The sequence below is a fragment of the Psammomys obesus genome, unplaced genomic scaffold, assembly GCF_907164565.1.
Source record: "Psammomys obesus unplaced genomic scaffold, mPsaObe1.curated_primary_1811, whole genome shotgun sequence".
Classification (NCBI taxonomy): Eukaryota; Metazoa; Chordata; class Mammalia; order Rodentia; family Muridae; genus Psammomys; species Psammomys obesus.
In genome coordinates this window covers 4,372,861-4,390,966 of record NW_026590405.1, presented here as the reverse complement: position 1 = coordinate 4,390,966, position 18,106 = coordinate 4,372,861, and the positions used below count along the sequence as shown (strand labels likewise).

Genomic DNA, 18,106 nt, shown 5'->3' with positions numbered 1-18,106 from the left:
GCCACCCCACCCCCGCTCCAGCCCCGCCAGGCGTCCCTAGCCTGGCCCATGCTCTCCAGGGTCCAGGAAGAGGGTGGACCCGGGCCTCGCCCAAGCAGGTGAGGGCAGAGGGAGGAGGCCCTAAGTTAGGAGCCTAGGCAGAGCTGTGGGTCTGTTCAGACATGCAGGGCAGACTTGGGCTAGCCTCTCCTGCCTGTTTTTTCCCAAGTGGGCTAGGGTTAAGGGGGGATTGGACAGGTATATACTTGGTGATGGGAAGACTGCTCACTGAATAAACGTGTGTGTTTGTGTGACCTCACAGGCCACCCGGCCCTGTCTCACACTCCAGGCCGGAAAAGAGCGCTCCTGGACGCCAGTCTCAAAGATGGCCTTCTGGGCTTCACTCCCTTCTGCAGGCCCAGCCTGTAGTTCTACAGAGGGTCTGTGCAGCCGCTAGACTTCAGCAGGGGAGCCGCTAGGGTAGGGAGACTGGGATAGGGTAGGAAACCGACTTCCATCGTGTTCCTGATCGGGAGAAAGCCGGCCCTCCTGCTCTAAGCAGCCCTGTGGAGGGGAGCCCAGGAGAAGCAACAGCCTCGGGCTACCCACGGCCACTTCCCTCTGAAGAGGGATCTTCAGCGCCATCACCCTCAGATGACTGACAGCCAACGGCAGCCTCCTGAGGGAGCCTGCGTCAGAGCCAGCGGGCTGCAAGTGTTCCGGGACTCAAGCCCCTGCGTTCTGAGGTATTTGCCAGTCAGCAATAACTAATACAGCATCACACCTGCCTTGCAAGCTATGAGGCTCGGGGAGGGAAGCACTTAAGTGTGGTGCCTCGGCCGCATTAGTCACTCAACGATTTCTATTATTAATAGCGCCCTTGGTAAACGTTCATGCTCTACGGCTTTGCCTTAATCTGTCTATGCGGACTTTAACGTACTATTCAAAACCTGGGTTTGGGTTTTTTTGTTGTGGTGGTTGCTGTTCTGCTTCATTTTCGCCTCATCTATGTCTGTGTGGCACGTGCATGCTTCCTTTGGAGGCCAGACGAGGGAATTCGGCCCACTGGTCCCAGAGTCATAGATGGCTCTTCTCCTGCTTTCCCCTCCCCGGGTTGTTTTCAAGTGCTATGTAGCTGACAGGTGACCCCGAACTCGTGTTCTTCTGCCTCCACTTCTACAGTGCCTGGTATCAAATGACGACAGCATTAGCCGTTTAATGCAATGCCAGGGTGATGCCCGGGGCTTCACGACTGGCAGGCACTCTGAGCTAACAGCCCCGAACCTCTCTCTCTCTCTCTCATAATTTCTACAGCTTCTCCAGACTCGTGGTTGATGTTCCTAGCTCTATCACCTAATTTACTAATTTTCTCTTTAGCTATCTCTGGGGTATTAAGGGCATTAAAAAAAGAGTGTACTGTTTTTATTTCTATGGTTTCTGTTTGCCTTTTCGCCTATCGAACCCATCAAGACTTCGATCGAGGTTCTACTTTCTCAAAGGTGTTGGTACACTGCTGCGCCTCTGGGAACAGACTTCCGGTCCCCTTCACAGGCAGAGGCTATTGTTGTGTGTCCATTTCAGCTCTGAGTCCTGGACCGACCTGTAGCCCTGCTGTGGTTCGCACGTGCAGCGTCCCCGGGAGGTTCGTGGGTTCAAGGCTCTGTGGCTAGCCAGTGGGCTTTGGGGAGGTGGGTTATTGATGGGTTCAGATCTGACAGCACCGGAGATTGTGGGAACTGGGAAGTGGGAACTAGTTGGAAGTTTGTTATGGTAGGGGCATGTTTTGGGAGACCAATGAGCCCTGAGATAAAAGTTTACTTTCTTAGGCGTTTTGTTACAGCAATGGAAACACGGACTCCCATGGGCCTCAGCCCCTCCCTGCCCTGTGTGTGTGCATGCTCTTCCTCCTGAGGTGTGTGAAGCTGCTGGCAGCCTGGGATTGGGGGATGGTGGGCGGGGGTGGGGAATCCTTAAACCCTTTCCATTCATTTGCTCCCAGGTGGCTTAACATCCCACCAGTCTGGGAAGTCACACAGCTGGGCCACAGGCATTGTCTCCCACTAGCTTTATCATAGACAACACCTGACAGCTTTGAAACCATCTTCACAACAGAAGCTCTCTTCTTCTGTCCGGCAAGGGACCGTGGCTTTCCTCTGTTTCTCCCATACTCCAGGGAAAGGTGGCTTTTCACTCTCTCCTTGTTCTCAGGGGAGCCTTTGTGTGCCAATACTCAGCTACAGGGGTAATTATTCCTCTGAAAGGCACAGAGGGCATACAGTCTCTCTCTCTCTCTCTCTCTCTCTCTCTCTCTCAGCTTTCTTGAGACAGGGTTTCTCTGTGTAGCCTGGGCTGTCCTGGAACTCACTTTGTAGTGAGACCAGGCTGGCCTCAAACTCACAGAGATGCACCTGCCTCTGCCCTCCCTGACTGTTGGGATTAAAGGCGTGCGTCACCACCACCTGGCTGAATAGATGTCTTTCTCACCCATAGATTTAAAGAATGTTTCCGGGTGGGCCTAAAGAGAGCAGCGCCTGCGAGTCAGAAAGGCAGACCACCCAAAGTCTGTGACCGTCCTTCTGTTCTGCATCTCCCCCACAGTCCCCTACATAAGCCTAGCACCCATCACTTTTGTTTTTGAAACAGGGTCTCCTACAGCCCAGGCTGGCCTTGGACTTGATATATACCTGAGGATGACTTTGAACACCAGACTCTCCTGACCCCATCTGGGATTACAGGTGTGCACCACCACCCCTTATTTTGCAGTGCTAGGGGATGGACTGCGGAGCTTTACACGTGGCAGTGGCAGGCGGCTGAGCCATCTGCTGAGTGACACCCGTAGCCTTCCATCGCTTTCAGCTTTCTAGCTTTCCACCACCTTGTCCTCAAGTCCCTGGTTTGCTTGAGGAACTTGCTTTTCTGTGTAGATTTCCTGTGTGTCTCAGACCCTCGCACGCCCATGGGCTGATGACTCTGCGTCCACTCAGTCCTTCGTCCTGACCTGGGCATGGACCTTGAGGCCCACCCCGTGCTCCCCCGATGGACAGGTGCCCCAGTGGCTGGCTCAATGAAGGAAAGGGGCGCCTGGGGAGAGGACACCACAGTGACAGAATCGGAATAAACAGCATCCTGGGGAATGACGGGAAGCCCCTTACAGCTGGGACATGGATGTGTGGAAGCAAGTGGAACCGGGATACAGAAAGTCTCCAGCTGCACCCCAGGGGCTTAACAAAGCTGGTAAACCATGAGGAGCCACTGGCTGTTGCTAAGTGTGGGTAGTGAGGCAACGGAGCTGGGTTGGGGTATTCATTCCAATGGCGTGGAGGGAGGGGACAAGCAGAGAGCCTGGGAGATCAGTTTCAATCTACCGTAGTGGACTAGGGACAGGACTGAAGACCTGAGTTAGAGGGCAATGAAGAGGAGACCCATACAAGACACAGAAAGCCAGCGTCTGGCCAGCAGAGCCAGGCAGATGAGACCAGGCAGAGCCAAGCATGCGGGCTTGTCTGGCAGGGCGAGCGGCGAAGCCACTGCTGCAGCAGGAAGACAGAGGCTACTTGCCCAGCATGCCTGGGTTCCATCCCCCGCCAAACCCGGGGTGGGTAGCTCTCGTCTGTAATGCCAGCACTACGCAAGCGCAAGCAGGAAGGTCAGAAGTTATCCTCGGCTGTGTGGGAAGTCTGAGGCCTTGCCTCACCCAGCCGGGGCCTCCAGTGGTCACAATATGGGACGCATGCCCAGATGGCCAGGGGAGCCTGGCAGCCCGCTCACTAGCCTCACCAGCCACATCCCCACTGCAATCATCACACGTGACATAAAGACCCACAGGAATGCAGCTGCCATGTCGTCAGCGCCAAACCAGCCTTTGAGCTCGAGGCGAGCCGTGCCGTGATGGAGGCTATAGGTGGAAAGAATCTTTAGGGCCTTCCTTGTACATCTGTTCATCTCAGAGACAAAGCTGGGAAAGCTGTCTCCGTCCCCCAAACTATCAGGGGGGTTAAAAAAAAAGGATTCTGTATTTCAATGCCCTTCCTAGAGTCCAATTGCCACCTTTGTTGCTGCTATTCAAGTATTAAAGGTCACGGCAGCTCGCCAGGCAGTTAGTTCTTCCAGCCGTCCTCCCCACCTGCCTCCTCCTCCCCCCCCCACCCCCGCCAGAACCTGAGCACTTGATCTATGACAAAACTCATCTGGCATTTCCAGATACTTGTCTTCTGTCCCCTTCTAATTGCCTTGTGTCTTTGAACCTCCAGAGTTTGCTCCGGCCTGCCGAAAGCCTGAAGTGTTGCCTTTCCCATCCGTGCGGCTCCTGACCCAAAGAGGAGGGCAGTGTGCCAAGCTACAGAGGGTAGGGCTTCTGGATTCAAACTCTCCTTCCGCTTTCTTAAGTGCTGTGGGACCTTGGGAGTTTGCCCAGCCTCCCTGGGCCTCACTTTCTCATAGGATAAGTAAAGTGGGGCCTTTGGAGGAGCCAGAGAGAAAGAAAGAGAGAGAGAGAGAGTGAAAGGGAGAGAGACACTGGCCAAGGGGCCTCCATGGCATTCGGTCTGCCCTCCAGCATTTCTTGAGGGTGTACGTAAAGATGTGTCTGCTCCACAGGATGAGGGATGAAGTGGAAAGGAACAGCTGGCATTCCATTTTTTTTTCCCTCTCAGCTCTCAATGTCTTCGAATCTAGCACTTCCCCTAAAGGGTTAATTTCCAGGCTAGTCATCTGTCCCCAGTCTTTGCTGTCCCTTCATGCTGCTTGCCTTATGAGTGCAGTCCCCGAGCTCCTGCTTGCCGTTAGACTCTGATGCCAGGCGGTGGAGCTTGGGCAGGACAGGTGCCCAGCAAGGCCCGGCTTACCTGGGGCCGAGGGTGCCCCGTGACCAGGCACTGCAGCACCAGGGTGTCGCTCTCCCGGATGGTGTAGACTCGCTCGCTGATGTTGTCCTCCTTCACCACACAGGCCTGCCCTGCGTGCACAATCTGTGCCTGGGCCGGAGCTGCAGAGAGATGACAGAGGAGGGTTAGGGAGGGCTCCCGGAGCCCAGGGACTAGGGCTGCCTCTAGGGAGTGCATATGGGGAGAAGCCAGCCGGACTCCCCAGACTTCACCCCCACCTGGCCAGGATCAGCTCTTCTCAGAGCCCAGGCCCGAGTCAGGAGACCTCAGGATTTTGGGAAGATGGGTCCCCTGTGTGCTCTTCAGTGACAAATACAATGTGTGTGTTGGGGCGAGGGTCCACATACTCTGCTGTAACAGGCATGGCAGAAAGGAAGAATTCCCTCCCAGGAATCCCGTGGGAGAAGGGAAAAGGACCAGCCGGAAGAGATTCTCCGGGAAGAGGTTTCATGGACCACTTTACAGGAAGAGCCCCACGCCCAGACAGTGAAGGGTCGACGGCGGGCGGGGAGTCAGTGTGCACCTCCTTGGGCCTCTATTTAAACTGTGGTCTTATTTCAGGGCCCCTAAAGATGGACATCGGGGTTTCACTGGATCTCTGTCCCTCTCCCTAATGTGGCCACATCAAGGCCCCCCCCCCTCCCAGAATCCTACTATTAATTTGTCCCTTTTAATTAGCTAATTGAGGCCAGAGGTCACAGGTTGTGACCCCCACGTTCAAGGACACTGGGTAGCCGCTGCTCTGCTACCCAGAGCACTGTCTTGGGAGCTCCAAGTCTTGGGTGCTCTTGGGGCTACACCCAGCTCTGTGCCTAACCCCCCCTTCACAGCGCTCAGGTGACCCATTCCCCAGAATACTCTCTCCTCTCTCTCTCTCTCTCTCTGTCTCTCTCTCTCAGGGATGGCCCTGCCTGTTCGGGCTCTCGGGCTCCCCCTGGGGACAGTCGAGGCCGGCCTTCTTCAACCCCACCTCAGTTCCCCTTGAGACCCCGTACCTAGCAAATCCCGCGCCCACACGCCACTCCCGCCCGTCTCTACCCTCTCGGCCTCTGCTTTCCGTTTTATTCTGCATTTGTGCGTGTGTGGTGTGTGGGCGTTGTGAGTATGCGTGAGTACGTGTGTGGACGTGTGTGCACGTGTCCGCGGAAGCCTGAAGTCCATGTTCGGAGTCTTCCTCGGTCGCTCGCCACTTCACCCACGCAGCCAGGGTGGAGCGAGCCCGGATCTTTCTCAGACAGCTAACTAGCTAGCCTGCTCGTTCCGGGGAATCCGTCTCCGCCGCCTTCAGCAGGCGCTGGGATTCAGGGCAGGCTGGCACGCCCACCGGGTATTTACAAGGGTTTCGCGCGCGTAAAGCCAGCGCTTTCTCCACTAAGCCAGCTCTCTCCCCAGCCACCGCGGCCTCGGCTTCCAGAGCAGGCAATTCACAGCGCCCCCTCCCCCCTCCCCTAGCGCCAGAGCATTTGTTTATGTTGTCCCCAAGCTGCGGGTAGCTTCTCCTCCACGGGACCGGGTTTTAATGAGAGGCTGGGAGCCCTCAAAAGACTGTGGCTCCCTTCCGCCTGGGATCCAAAGGTGTAAGCCAAGGCTTTATTGGAGGCTAGAGGGAAGCGGGAGAACTGCAGGGCAGGGAAGGGGTGGTGCTGACTAGAGCTTACTTCCCTCCTCCTCCTAACACAAACCGCCCCCACCCACCAGTGCCTGGACTCAGGAGGAGGGAAGGCCCCAGCTTCACACCGAGAGGACAGATTAGGGGATACAGACACAAGGCAGGGAGGGGGAGCATTCCCTCTGCAGAGGCCTTCCAGAATCCTGTAGGCATCCAGACTGTCCACACATCAGACCTGTCCTCAGGTTCAGGATGGTGGTCCTTAGGCCTCATCTCGGACCGTGCACAAGGCCCCATGTTGAGGAGCGATTTCACAAGGATGCCCCGCAGAGAGGTTACTAAGGGCAGAAGAGCTTCGTTTGCCTCAGACGTCAAAACACAAAGACCCATTCTGGTGGCTGGAGCCGAGTCCCCCATCACATGCCACCCAAGAAGAACAGTAGTGATGTCTGGGCCTCACTTTACCTGTCTCTGAAATGGGGATGCAGCCAACTCCTGGAGCTTACACGGTCGGGGCGCCAACATGATGAATAAAAAGTTCAAAGGAGCTCCCACCACCAACACTAACGGGACCAATAAGATCTAACCAGTTGTGTCCCAGAAGGCAACCAGCCAGCAGGTCAGGAAATTGTCTGAAATGGGGTTTCTCCAAGCCTTCAAAGTGTTGGGATTATAGACACATGCCATCGACCCCAGGCTGGAAAAATTTGTGGTACGGCTGCTGAGCATGACTCTGGCCATGCCTCATGAGGCAGCCGTCCACAGACAGTCTCCAGGCGACCATGCCGACTGCATGGCTGTCACAGGGCAGTGAACCTTGGTTGAGTGGCTAACAGAGAAGCTGTGTGTCTTTGGACAATGGGATTCACCTCTCTGAGCCCGTTTCCCCACGTGTGGGAGGAAGATGGGTTGATGACCTCTGAGGTCTCTTCAGCTTTGTAACCGGTGCACGGTACCTGTATGAAACGCGCACACCACACTGCAGGGACCCGGCCTGTCGCTGTCACCATGCCATAAAAATGCACTCGCGTTACCATCCGCAGAAGAGATAGGCATCTTTGGCCCAGGTCCCCAGGAAACCTCATCAGGCAACAAGCTACCAAGAGATGTCATGCATGCGGGTTGCTGATAAGGCCAGGAGGCTGTATGGATATCTGCGGGAGGCCCAGGCTGCCTCTTGACAAGAAAGACATCAGTTGAACAGGCTTCAATGGAAGATAAGCTATAATCTTGGACGCTGTGGCTTGCCCACAGCAAGGCGGTGTTGTAATGATGGAAGCGTTGGTGGCTGATAAGGAATGATGGAAAAGAGCTACAAAGCTGCACACGCTCGGGGCACAGTGAGCCTGGACCAGGGTGCAGGGACCTGGACGGCAGACACAGGCAAGCGCCTGTAGCTTCCTCACTGGAGGTGGGCAGGGAGCAGCCATCATGGATGACATCATTAAGGTTTCCCACCTCCCTCTGCTGACGTGAGCTGTTAAGACCTGACTCTAACATGGCGGAGGACACTGGAGGAGGCCTGAGCCACACTTATGAATGCTGGCATGCGTGTGCCCCGTGATAACATAGCACTTTTCTCAGGGATGGATGCGACAGAAGTGAACGCTCGTGGCAACCCCACGACAAGTCCAAGAATCTCCCAAGGGGCTGAAGGGATGTCTCAGTGGTTAAGAGCAGGTAATGCTCTTGCAGAGGACCCGAGTCCAGTTCCCACATCCGAGCGCACACATCTGCCCCTTAAACACACATGCACATAATTACAAATATGCCTTTAAAAAAGAATCTCTTTCGAGTGCCTTTGCCTTTTCTTCTGATAACTAAAGCCCGGCATCAACTCACGTGCCTGTCAAGACCAGTGAAGGTGAACCCAGCGTGGTGACATGTGCTTGTATACAGCAATGGGGAGGCAGAGCCAGGCAGAGCTTTGTGGGTTCGAGGGCAGCCCAGTCTACAGAGCAAGTTCTATGCCAGCCAGGGCTACACAGTGAGAGTCTGTCTCAAGACAAAAACAAAACGAGACAAAAGGCAGGCTCTGTCAGCTATGTCCTGCAGGCTTGCTGGCGTGGCAGTGCCACCGTCTCTGCTTCCCTTGTCCCAGGGGTAAGGGGACACTGGCATTAGGCCCTCTCATTATTGTACCCACATTTTACATTGGTTCTCAGGATCCAACTCAAGTCATCAGGCTGGCAGAGCACGCGTCCTAAGCCATCTCCTCAGCCCACGCCGGTGTCTTTTACACAGCACATCATCAGCCAGATGAAGGGAATGCACTATAGCCGCGCTGATCCTCTCAGGCACGATTTGATAGACCCCAGACACCAAAGTGTCTATTACGCATGACTTTATTTGTTCAAAATTGAGAGCTGTGAAAGCTAACCTTGTAGTGACGGAGGCTTGGGAGGCTCCCTTAGGGAGACAGGGTATTATTAATGGGGAAAGGAATACCAGGATTTGCTGGGGAGGTGAGATAGAAGACACCTCGATCTGAGTGCCCGTTCAATGGCGGTGAGGTCCACATGTCCAGGTATCTATTTCGTTATAGTTTGGATACGACATGCCCCGCCCCCAAAAGGCTCACGAGTAAGAAGCTCGAGCCCCAGCTATGGTAAGAGGTGAAGGGATCTTGAGGGCACGAAGTTATTCAAAGGCCTTTGATGAGGAGGGCTCAGGCCATAGCTCACTTTGTAGGGGGCTTGCTTAGCATGCATGGAACCCAGCATTTGAGCCCAGGCACCGCATAAAACCAGGCACGATGGCACACGTCCGTAATCTCAGTATTTAGGAGGCTGAAGCAGGAGGATCACTTCAAGATCATTCTCAGCTTCGTGAGTTTGAGGGCATCTGGAGCTGTGTGAGATCCTGTCTCGGGTTGGGGATTTAGTCAGTGGCAGAGGGCTTGCCCAGCTAGTGCAAGGCCCTGGGTTCAGTCCTCAGCTGATCCTGTCTCAAAGGGAAGGTGGGTATGGCTGAGTATATACTTTGAGTTTAATCCCCAGAACTCAGGTTTGTTTGTTTGTTTGGTGGTGGTGATATTTTGTTTTTTATTGTTTTTGTTTGGGTTTTCATTACAGAGTTTCTCTGTGTAGAATTGGCTGTCCTGGACTCGACTTATAGACTGGCTCGCCTCAAAACTCACAGAGATCTGCCTGCCTCTGCCTCTGCCTCCCCAAGTGCTGGGATTACAAGCATGCATCACCGATCCTGGCTTTTTATTGTTTGTTTGTTTGTTTTTTAATCCACAAATGGGGCATGCATTTGTGATAACCATGAGCCAGAACAAACCTTTTTTTTTCAACTGAGGTTGATTTTGTCACAGTGACTAACACACTGAGTTATGCTTCCATTTAAGAAACAGCAAAAGACCCATCTCTGCTAGCCTTAATTACCGTAATTATCCCAGAGAACCCAGAACATCTGTGACCCTCACGTCAGAGGCCGTTCCCTGAGGGAGGATGTCCAGCACATTACCAGGCAATTCAGAGGGCTCCCCGCTTCACAGGGCCCTGGCCAAGGTTAGACAGGCAGGAAGAGCGGCTGGAGAGAAGGCCCTTTGGCGGAGCTGCCGGCCAGTTGGGCGGGTTGCTCCAGGGACACACATGCCTTTGAGTCACCCAGCCTCCCGTAAGTAACGGCCACAAACTCAGTTTCACTAGTTTGCCTGATGCAGGTAAACAGACATTCATTCACATCTCCCAGGGTTAAGAGTTGATCTGGGCCAGGTGGCTCATGCCTTTAGTCCTAGCACTTGGGAGGCGGAGGCAGGAGGATCTCTGAGTTCAAGACCAGCCTGGTCTACAAAGCAAGCCCAGGACAACCAAGACTATGTAGAGCAACCCTGTCCAGAAAAACCAAACCAAACAACCAAACAAACAACCCTTTCCCCAAAAGAAACCCAACACAAACCAAACCAAAAAGAAACCATTTTCTTCCTGGCATCGCATCCCTGGCGCGGCTCTCTTGGCATGCCGCTTCCTGCACTGTCCTCCACAGGTCGAGGCGGATGTGCCTCTCCCCGATTCCACTTCTTCCCAGCCTCCAGCTCTGCCTGTCCTGGGAAGCCTCCAGGAGCAGCAGCAGCTGCTTCAAAAGGCCACCAGCCAGGGCCTGTCATAATCCCTTCTTCCATCTGCCCAACAACAAACGCTCAGGGCCTGCGCCTGCTGGGTGCTGGAGAGACTGCCGCCAAGAGTAAACAGGCCTCACTCTCAAAGGGCACGATCAAGCGGGGAAGCAAAGAGGACCAAGGTGGTTCCAGGGAGTGCGAAAATGAAAGCGCCAGTGCAGGGGGATGTGACAGAGAACAGCAGGGACAGACTGGAGAGGAATGGACTTCTGAAGTCACCGGGTCTAGCTAGGACTAACATCCAGGTCTGTTACCCACCTGCTGGGTGACACTGTTCAAGTCTCCTAACCTTTCCAAGCCTTAGCCTCTTGGCCTGGAAATGAGAACGGTGACATCCCGTAGAACCAGCATGAGTGTTCAAAGCAGTATGTGTAAAACACTGGCCCAAATAGCGCAAGCTCTCAGGATGAATGACAGCTCCCAAGATGATGAAACGGGAGCAAGAGGGACAGCAGACCGCCCACCTCGGTCCTCTCCCATCCCTGGGTGAAAGAAAACCCACAAAGCAGACATCAAACTGGAAAGGATGTCTCATGAATATGCTGGAGATTCACGCTGGGGGTCATGCGGGGAGCAAGGAGCTAGCTAGTGAGGGCACCCCTTTCTTACAATGCCGTGCCCCTCAATCCTCGGGAACCTTAGTCATATATATATATATATATATATATATATATATATATATGCATATATATATATGCAGTGGCTGAGGGAAATTCATAAGTGAACCCACATGAGATGTTTAAAACATCTGGAGAGATGGCTCAGAGCACAAGAGCGCTTGCTGTGTGAGCATGAGGGCCTGAGTTCAAATCCCCAGCACCCTACGGCCTGGCCTCAGTATTGGGTGTAGGGGTGGGGAATGGGCAGACAACACCACACGACAAAAGGATTGCAGCCAGCCTGGCACCATGCCCAGAGACCCTTTCAAAATCGATAAGGCAGAAACTAACGGAACAGAATATCTAACACCCTCCTCTGGCTTCCACAAGCATGCTCACAGGAACAGAGATACCTGTGCACGTATCATAGGTCACACATGTATTCAGGCTCACACATAAACATGCACGCACACGCCTGATGAATGAATGCAGTGAAATGGCATGCAGCAGGCACCCACCCATAGGCCACCACTCTGAGGTTAAGGCAAACAAGAGCTCTTAGGCACTCGCCTCTCTGTGAGGTGGGTCACCTTTGCATGAAGCCTGTGGCACTCCTGGCACCCGTGTGTAATATTTAGCCTCCTTCACAAAGAGGGAAACTGAGGCATAGAAAAGAAAACACCTTGATTGAATCACCCCCTGAGACCAGAGCAGAGCTGCGGCCCAGACTCTGGTTTTCTCCCTGCTGCCTCGCAACACTGTCCTGTGGAGAGTCAGAGAGGGACTTGTGTGAGCTGGGGAGCTGGGTCACACCTCAGGTCTCTCCACACCCTCACCACAACCACATACCAGGAAGCCCATTTATCCCGAAGCATTCTACGGAGTGTGTCGTCTCAGACGTGACCGTATCTGGGGCCTTCAGGAGCCTATCATTGTTTCCATTTTCCAGCTAAGAAAGGTGAGGGTCAGCAAGGTTACATGAGCCCCCTCAAACCACTCTGGTGGATTTCATTTGCTGGGTGCCCAGCACAGTGTTGAGGACAGAGCTCAGGATACTGTCTCTGTCTCCGGACAGATTATATGGGCCAGCATCCCTCGCCGCCATCGCTCCCTCGCTGAGACCCCTCTTGCCCTCCCATCTCTGGGTTCGAACGTGTTTATTGATCCTTTTATGCGTGTAATGTAAACGGACACTTAGTAACGCAGTGGAGTTAACAGTGCTGAAATATTAACAAGCTTTTCTTCCTTAATTAGCTTCTCGGAGAATGGCGGCCAAGGACTCAGAGGAAGCCTTCCTGGGTCAGGCGACTGCCAGCCCTCCCGGACCATCTTTTGCCAGCGCTGATTCTCCGAGCTCCTCCTGTGGCCCATGAGTTATCGGACACGGGAAATGAGCCTTGCCCTCCATGCTCTCTGAAATGGGGCTGGTCTAACCTTCGTGCAGCCCGGCCCTCTACACAGCTGCCAGAAGCCTGTTCTTTGTGCACTGCCAGCCAGGGGTGACCCAGGAGACTTTCTGGAGGCCTGCACCTCCAGGAAAACCACCAGTTTGAAACAATCCTGTCTTTCCCTGCCTATCTCCCCTAGCCTCACCCTGCTGCAAGCCATCTTCAGAGAAACCCCATCCGCCTCTGCTCAGCCTCCCCTGGGCCAATCACCCCAAGGCCACATTCATTGCTCTTTATCCTCCCTCTCCTCTCCCGCGCCCCCAAGCCTTCCTAGGTCACACACAATCAGCGCTGAATTTTCCACTTAGGCGTTGTTTGGCTCTGTAACGTTTCTTGAGGCTCAGCGAGCCATCTCTGCCCTCAGAGCCTGTGATGCAGAGCCTCATAGATGGGTAGCCTCTTCCGTGAAGAGCCTTGGGGCTCTCCAGCTCAGACCACGGAAGAAATCTGCTCCCCACCCCAAGGCCTTTTGTGCTGATCAAAACCAAACCCACAGCACAGCACGAAAGGAACAGCTCGGCCGTGCCTTGCAAGCACAAAGCCCTGAGTTGCTCCCCCAGTGCCCACGAAGAAAGCCAGAGCATGGTGGTGAGTGCCGAGGAGAGAGAGGCGGGCAGGTCCCTGGGGCTTGCTGGCCACCCTTGCCAAATCAGTGAGCTGCTGCCCAGTGAGAGACCATGTCTCTAAAGACAAAAACAAAAACAAGCAAAGCCAAGCTGGATGGCTCCTGAGAAACCACACCCAAGGCTGACCTCTGGCTTCCTCACATACGCACCTGTATACACAGCAGGTGCACAGGCTGTTGGTAGAGCCAGAAGCTCCTGGAAAAGGCTGGTCCTCTTATCAACCCATCTTTCTGAAAGTGGTGGCCAGCTTGTCTGTGTCCCAGTCCCTAGGAATGTTCTGCACCTCTTACCACATCGGCCCCATGCGAGCAGGAGATGGGCCAGGCTAAGCTCGCATTTGTCAACTGCCAGTCAGCAGCCATTAAGGCTCTGGGAAGACTCCCTAAGCTGCTGGGAAAGACCTCCAACTGAGAGCCTGTAGGTCCCTGTGGGTGCAGGGACAAAGGACAGCAGTAGCCAGGACATGGCAGTCACTTAGGGAAGAGAAAGCAGAAAGGCCCCAACCTCGGGCAGGACCCTGCTAGGCTGTAAGTCCTGGGCTGCACATGTTGGGTGTGAGGGACAGAGGCAGGACTCCATCTTGGAGTTCACAGTCACATAACCTGGGACCAGCTAGTAAGCCTCTGAGCCTCAGTTTCTTTAACCTCAAGATGGGGAACACTGCTCCTCATACTCCACCAGGAACAAATTCCGCTTGAGGACTAAGTGTCCGGCACTAAGTGTGGGGATTGGTGCCCAGTAGGCACTCATTCCTGCTCCATTTCCAGTTGGTAACGGAGTCCAGGGCCATCCGGGAACCAGTCCTGAAGTTCCACAAGAGGAGTCAGTAAAACTGAATGACGGCTACTTTAACAGGATACTAAAACCAGAGCAACAAGGGAGGCTGAACTGGTCACCAGTGAAAGAGCGCCCCCTGATGGTGGGGGACTAAGGCTGCTGCCTATTGGACTGGTTCAGGGATTTGGAGTCATGCTCACTGGTCCACTCATTCCATATCCTCATGCAGGTTCCCATCACCTAGCTCTAACATGCTCTCCTACTCTCATGGTTCCCGGTCTCAGCCAGTAGCCCAGAGTCTGATTATAAACAAGGCCCCAGCCCCTATACACACCCATACCTACCCAGAGAAGGTACAAACTGGGAGGAGGTACAGGCCTGGGTGTGGCTTCCTGTCCCAACTCTGACAGTAATAGCTGTGTGACTTGAGGCAAACCATAACACTCCTAATTTGAACCCTCAGTTTTCTGACTATTAAAATGGGCTGTCTACAAATGGTGAGTATTAAACACACAAGGATGGGATGCCTGACAGACATTCTAGAAAGAGAGGCAGCAGGGGGGGCAGAATAAACCAGACTTACACTGCAGCCCAGCTATCCCAGTGTGGACCCTCACAGCCCCCTGAACGGCTGCTGTCTCTATAAGCCTGGGACATAGGTCCTGGGGATTAGGCATCTCCTGAACCACATCCAGATTCCCATCCTAGAAGGCAGAGCCTGGTTCGGGCCTTGACCAGGAACAGGCAAAGCTGTGCTATGCAGAAGCCAAAGGGTCCTGAAGACTCCTGACCTCAAATCCCAGGAATATGAAGGGCTAAACGGGACTCCATCCATGGATCCATGGATCCAATACCCAATCCCAGAACATAGGGCTTGATTTGGGTTTTTTTGAAGAGGGGGTTATCTGGGACCCTGAGCCCTCAGACAAAATGTGACAGCAATGGTTGGGAGGCAATCCTTTTCATCGAATTTGCTGGAACTGGGGGCTGAGGGGGAGGCTCCGTGCCAGCTCTTCGATTGACTAAACCCCCACAAAATAATATTAGGCTCACAGTGCCTTGTTAAATGCAACATCCAGCAAAGCGCTGCTGTGCAAACTGTAAAGCTCAGTGCTCATCCACTGCTGTTATGATCGTTGGGTGCCGAGAAGTCCAAACACGGCCTTGGGATGTGAAAAGTCAGAAATTAAAAAAGCATGAGAGCATACGTCTATTAAACTGGGGGCAAACACACGGAAACGATCAGATTCGTGTAGCCAAGCACAAGCAGCCCATCCAACTGTCTCGGTGCCAGAAGCTAGACTTTGGGGAAGCTGCCTCTGAAGAGATTATTTCAAAGGGAAAAAAAAAAAAATCGCTCGCATAAGGATATTCATGGCGGTGTTATTCAAGAGAAAGGCAAATTGGCACCTGCCCGGGAGCGGCTACAGAGAAACAGTGACCCAAGCCCAGCCCATCAATGCAGAGGGTGCTACCTGCCCATTAAAGTGGCAGGTCTGAGGACTCTGTCAATAGCGGGAGACGTGTGCGGGAGATAAAGTCAGTGGAGAGAGCAGAAGGGAAGGCTGTTTACAGCTATGTAAAAATGTATCGACAGGTATGGGCAGAGAGCTCGAATGAATGGTTAATGTTTGATGGGCACGGGAGCCGGCTGCTTCCTGTGAAGTTGTTTAAGTGGTTGATAATAACAATAACAACACTGAAAGCAAAATCAATCTTGCAGCCTTCGAGTTGGCAGGGTCCCAGCTCCTAGGATGGAAGAAGAAAGAGGAGAGGAAAAGAAGGGAGGACGTAAGCCTGAAGGTCCCTTTCCCTCACCGAAGGCTGCTTGGAGGCCCCAGTGGCACTCCTGCACTTAAGATGCTCTGAGCCAGCTTTAGGGAGGGACTACAGCCATGCCAGAACCTTCCCCAGACCGCCTGCATGCGGGGTCACTGGGGTGTCCCTGCAGGCCAGGTCGCCACCCCAGACACATGGTGCTGTGGGAAGGTTTGCTCCAAGGTTACGCTAACTTCTTGCACCTCTCCAGACACTGGCCTCTGGAGCCAGCACCCCCACACCAGCAGGACACCGTGTCTCGTGATGACCACCTGTCCCTCAGGAAGCTGAGAGTCACCTTCGGCCTCTTCTCTTGTATCCCACGTGCAGCCCACTGGTCAGCCTCGACAGCTCTGTCTTCTGGAGCCTGCTCCTTGTCTGCCACCCTGTTCTTGGTCCCTAGCACCAGCTCCTGCCTGGAAAGTTAAAGTGACCTCCTGACAGCTTTTGCCAGCCTCCTCCCTCACCCACCAGCCTCCTCCCTCACCCACTAGTATGCCTTCATCATCCACCAACCTCCTCCCTCACCCACTAGCCTCCTCCCTCCCACCAGCAGCAGCAGCCCTGACCTTTATCAACACCTCCTCTTCCTTCACCCATCCCCTATTCCTATCTCACTTAAACCTAAGCAATACATTCAACGAACGGCTCTATTACTTGCTTTCCTTGCGACTATGACCACTTACCTGACAAGCAACTTCCGGGAGGAAGGTTTTATTCTGTCCCACAGTCCATTTTGGTGTCATGGTGGTAGGATCGTGAGGCAACTGCTGGTCACATTGCACCCACAGGCCAAACAGAGAGCGCTGTACGCTTTCTCCTTGTCCTTCACTCTGGATTCTAGCGCACAAGTTAGTGCTGCCGGGCTTCAGGCTGGGCCTTCCCCCCTCAGTTAAACCATCCTAGAAATATCTTCACGGACACCCCGAGGTATGTCTCCTAGGTGACTCAGTGTCACCTGACAGTGAAGATCAGCCACCACGCCTGCCTTCTCCAGCCGTCTGCTCCCTCTCCCCTCTCATGCACCTGCCCTCCTCCCCAGCTCAGCCTCACCAGTCTCCAAGCAGGCCAGTCCCGCTCTCCACACCCTCAGATGCTACTGCTCTGCTTGGGTAGATCTCCCCAGCTCTCCAGAGCCCTCTCCAGCGCTTCCTTCCAAGAGGCCTTCCCAGGCACCCGTTTACAGCTCTGTCCCTGTGCTCACCAGAGCTCACCAGAGGCTGGAGAGATGCCTCAGCAGCTGTGAGCACTTAATGATCTTGCAGAGGACCCACGTTCATTTCCCAGCACCCACATCAGATGCCTCACAACTGCCTAGAACTCCAGTTCCAGGGGACATGACACCCTCTTCTGGCCTCCTGGGATACCTGCACTCACAAGCACACAACACACACAAACTGAAACACACACACATAACATTTTAAAAAGGAATAAAGCCCATACACGCCCACCCTTTTTTTTGTTCTCTCTCTCTGTCCCCTCAAAGCAAACACTTCTGGGGAGGGAGCATGTGTTAAATCTCTGAAAGGATGTGCCATTTTCTTCCAAGAGTCCGTTCAAAAAACAAAAAAAGCAAAGTCTGGGAATGTATTCTCTTTAGCATCCAATGTATTTATAAATCAGGAAATAAAATACCTGCCCTTCTCCTTAAGCATGCTCTTATTAGTTGTTTTTTTTTCCTCCTCCATTACTGAAAGGTTTCTCTTCCTTTTTTTTTTTTTTTTTTTTTTTTGGCTGTAAATGGCCCAAACCGTGGGATTTGATTATAATGCTATGCCCAAGAACAACCTGTAAGTGACTGGGTGGGTGAGGGACTTGCTCCTGAGAGCTGAGAGTTCCACGGTGAACGCTGTGGACGTGCCGGGAGGCTAGCTTTCAGGGAGGAAAGCTGACTTACAGTGCGACAGAGGCGGCTGGTGGAAGGAGAGGAACGCCGCGGGCCACGTTCCTGGGCGGGGACCGGCAGCCTTTCACCTTCCCCCACAGCCTCGTCCTCTTCCTCCCCAATGCTGTGTCACCTGCCTGTACACGGAGCACGCCACGCCACTCCTCTGGTGGCATTGTGTGTGATGCGCCGGGACTGTGACTACCTCCCGTGCTCGTTCTCTCTGTCTCTCTCTCTCTCTCTCTCTCTCTCTCTCTCTCTCTTTCAACATCTCTGCCACCAGGCACTGGAATAAGAACACGTCGATTAACACGCATCAATTTTTCTCATAGGCGGAAACTGAGGCACGTGGCGGG

At 53.7% G+C, this 18,106-nt stretch overlaps 1 protein-coding gene across 5 annotated transcripts in view; it reads right to left on the bottom strand.

Annotated features, from left to right (window-relative positions):
- The window catches only part of Mdga1 (MAM domain containing glycosylphosphatidylinositol anchor 1), a 55,143-nt gene that overhangs the window by 22,480 nt on the left and 14,557 nt on the right, over positions 1 to 18,106 (bottom strand). For all 5 annotated transcript variants that reach the window (XM_055607156.1, XM_055607157.1, XM_055607159.1 and 2 more), the window contains exon 2: positions 4,824 to 4,963. In XM_055607156.1, coding sequence (XP_055463131.1) covers positions 4,824 to 4,963 — 140 coding nt within the window. The remainder of the gene's footprint in view (positions 1 to 4,823; positions 4,964 to 18,106) is intronic.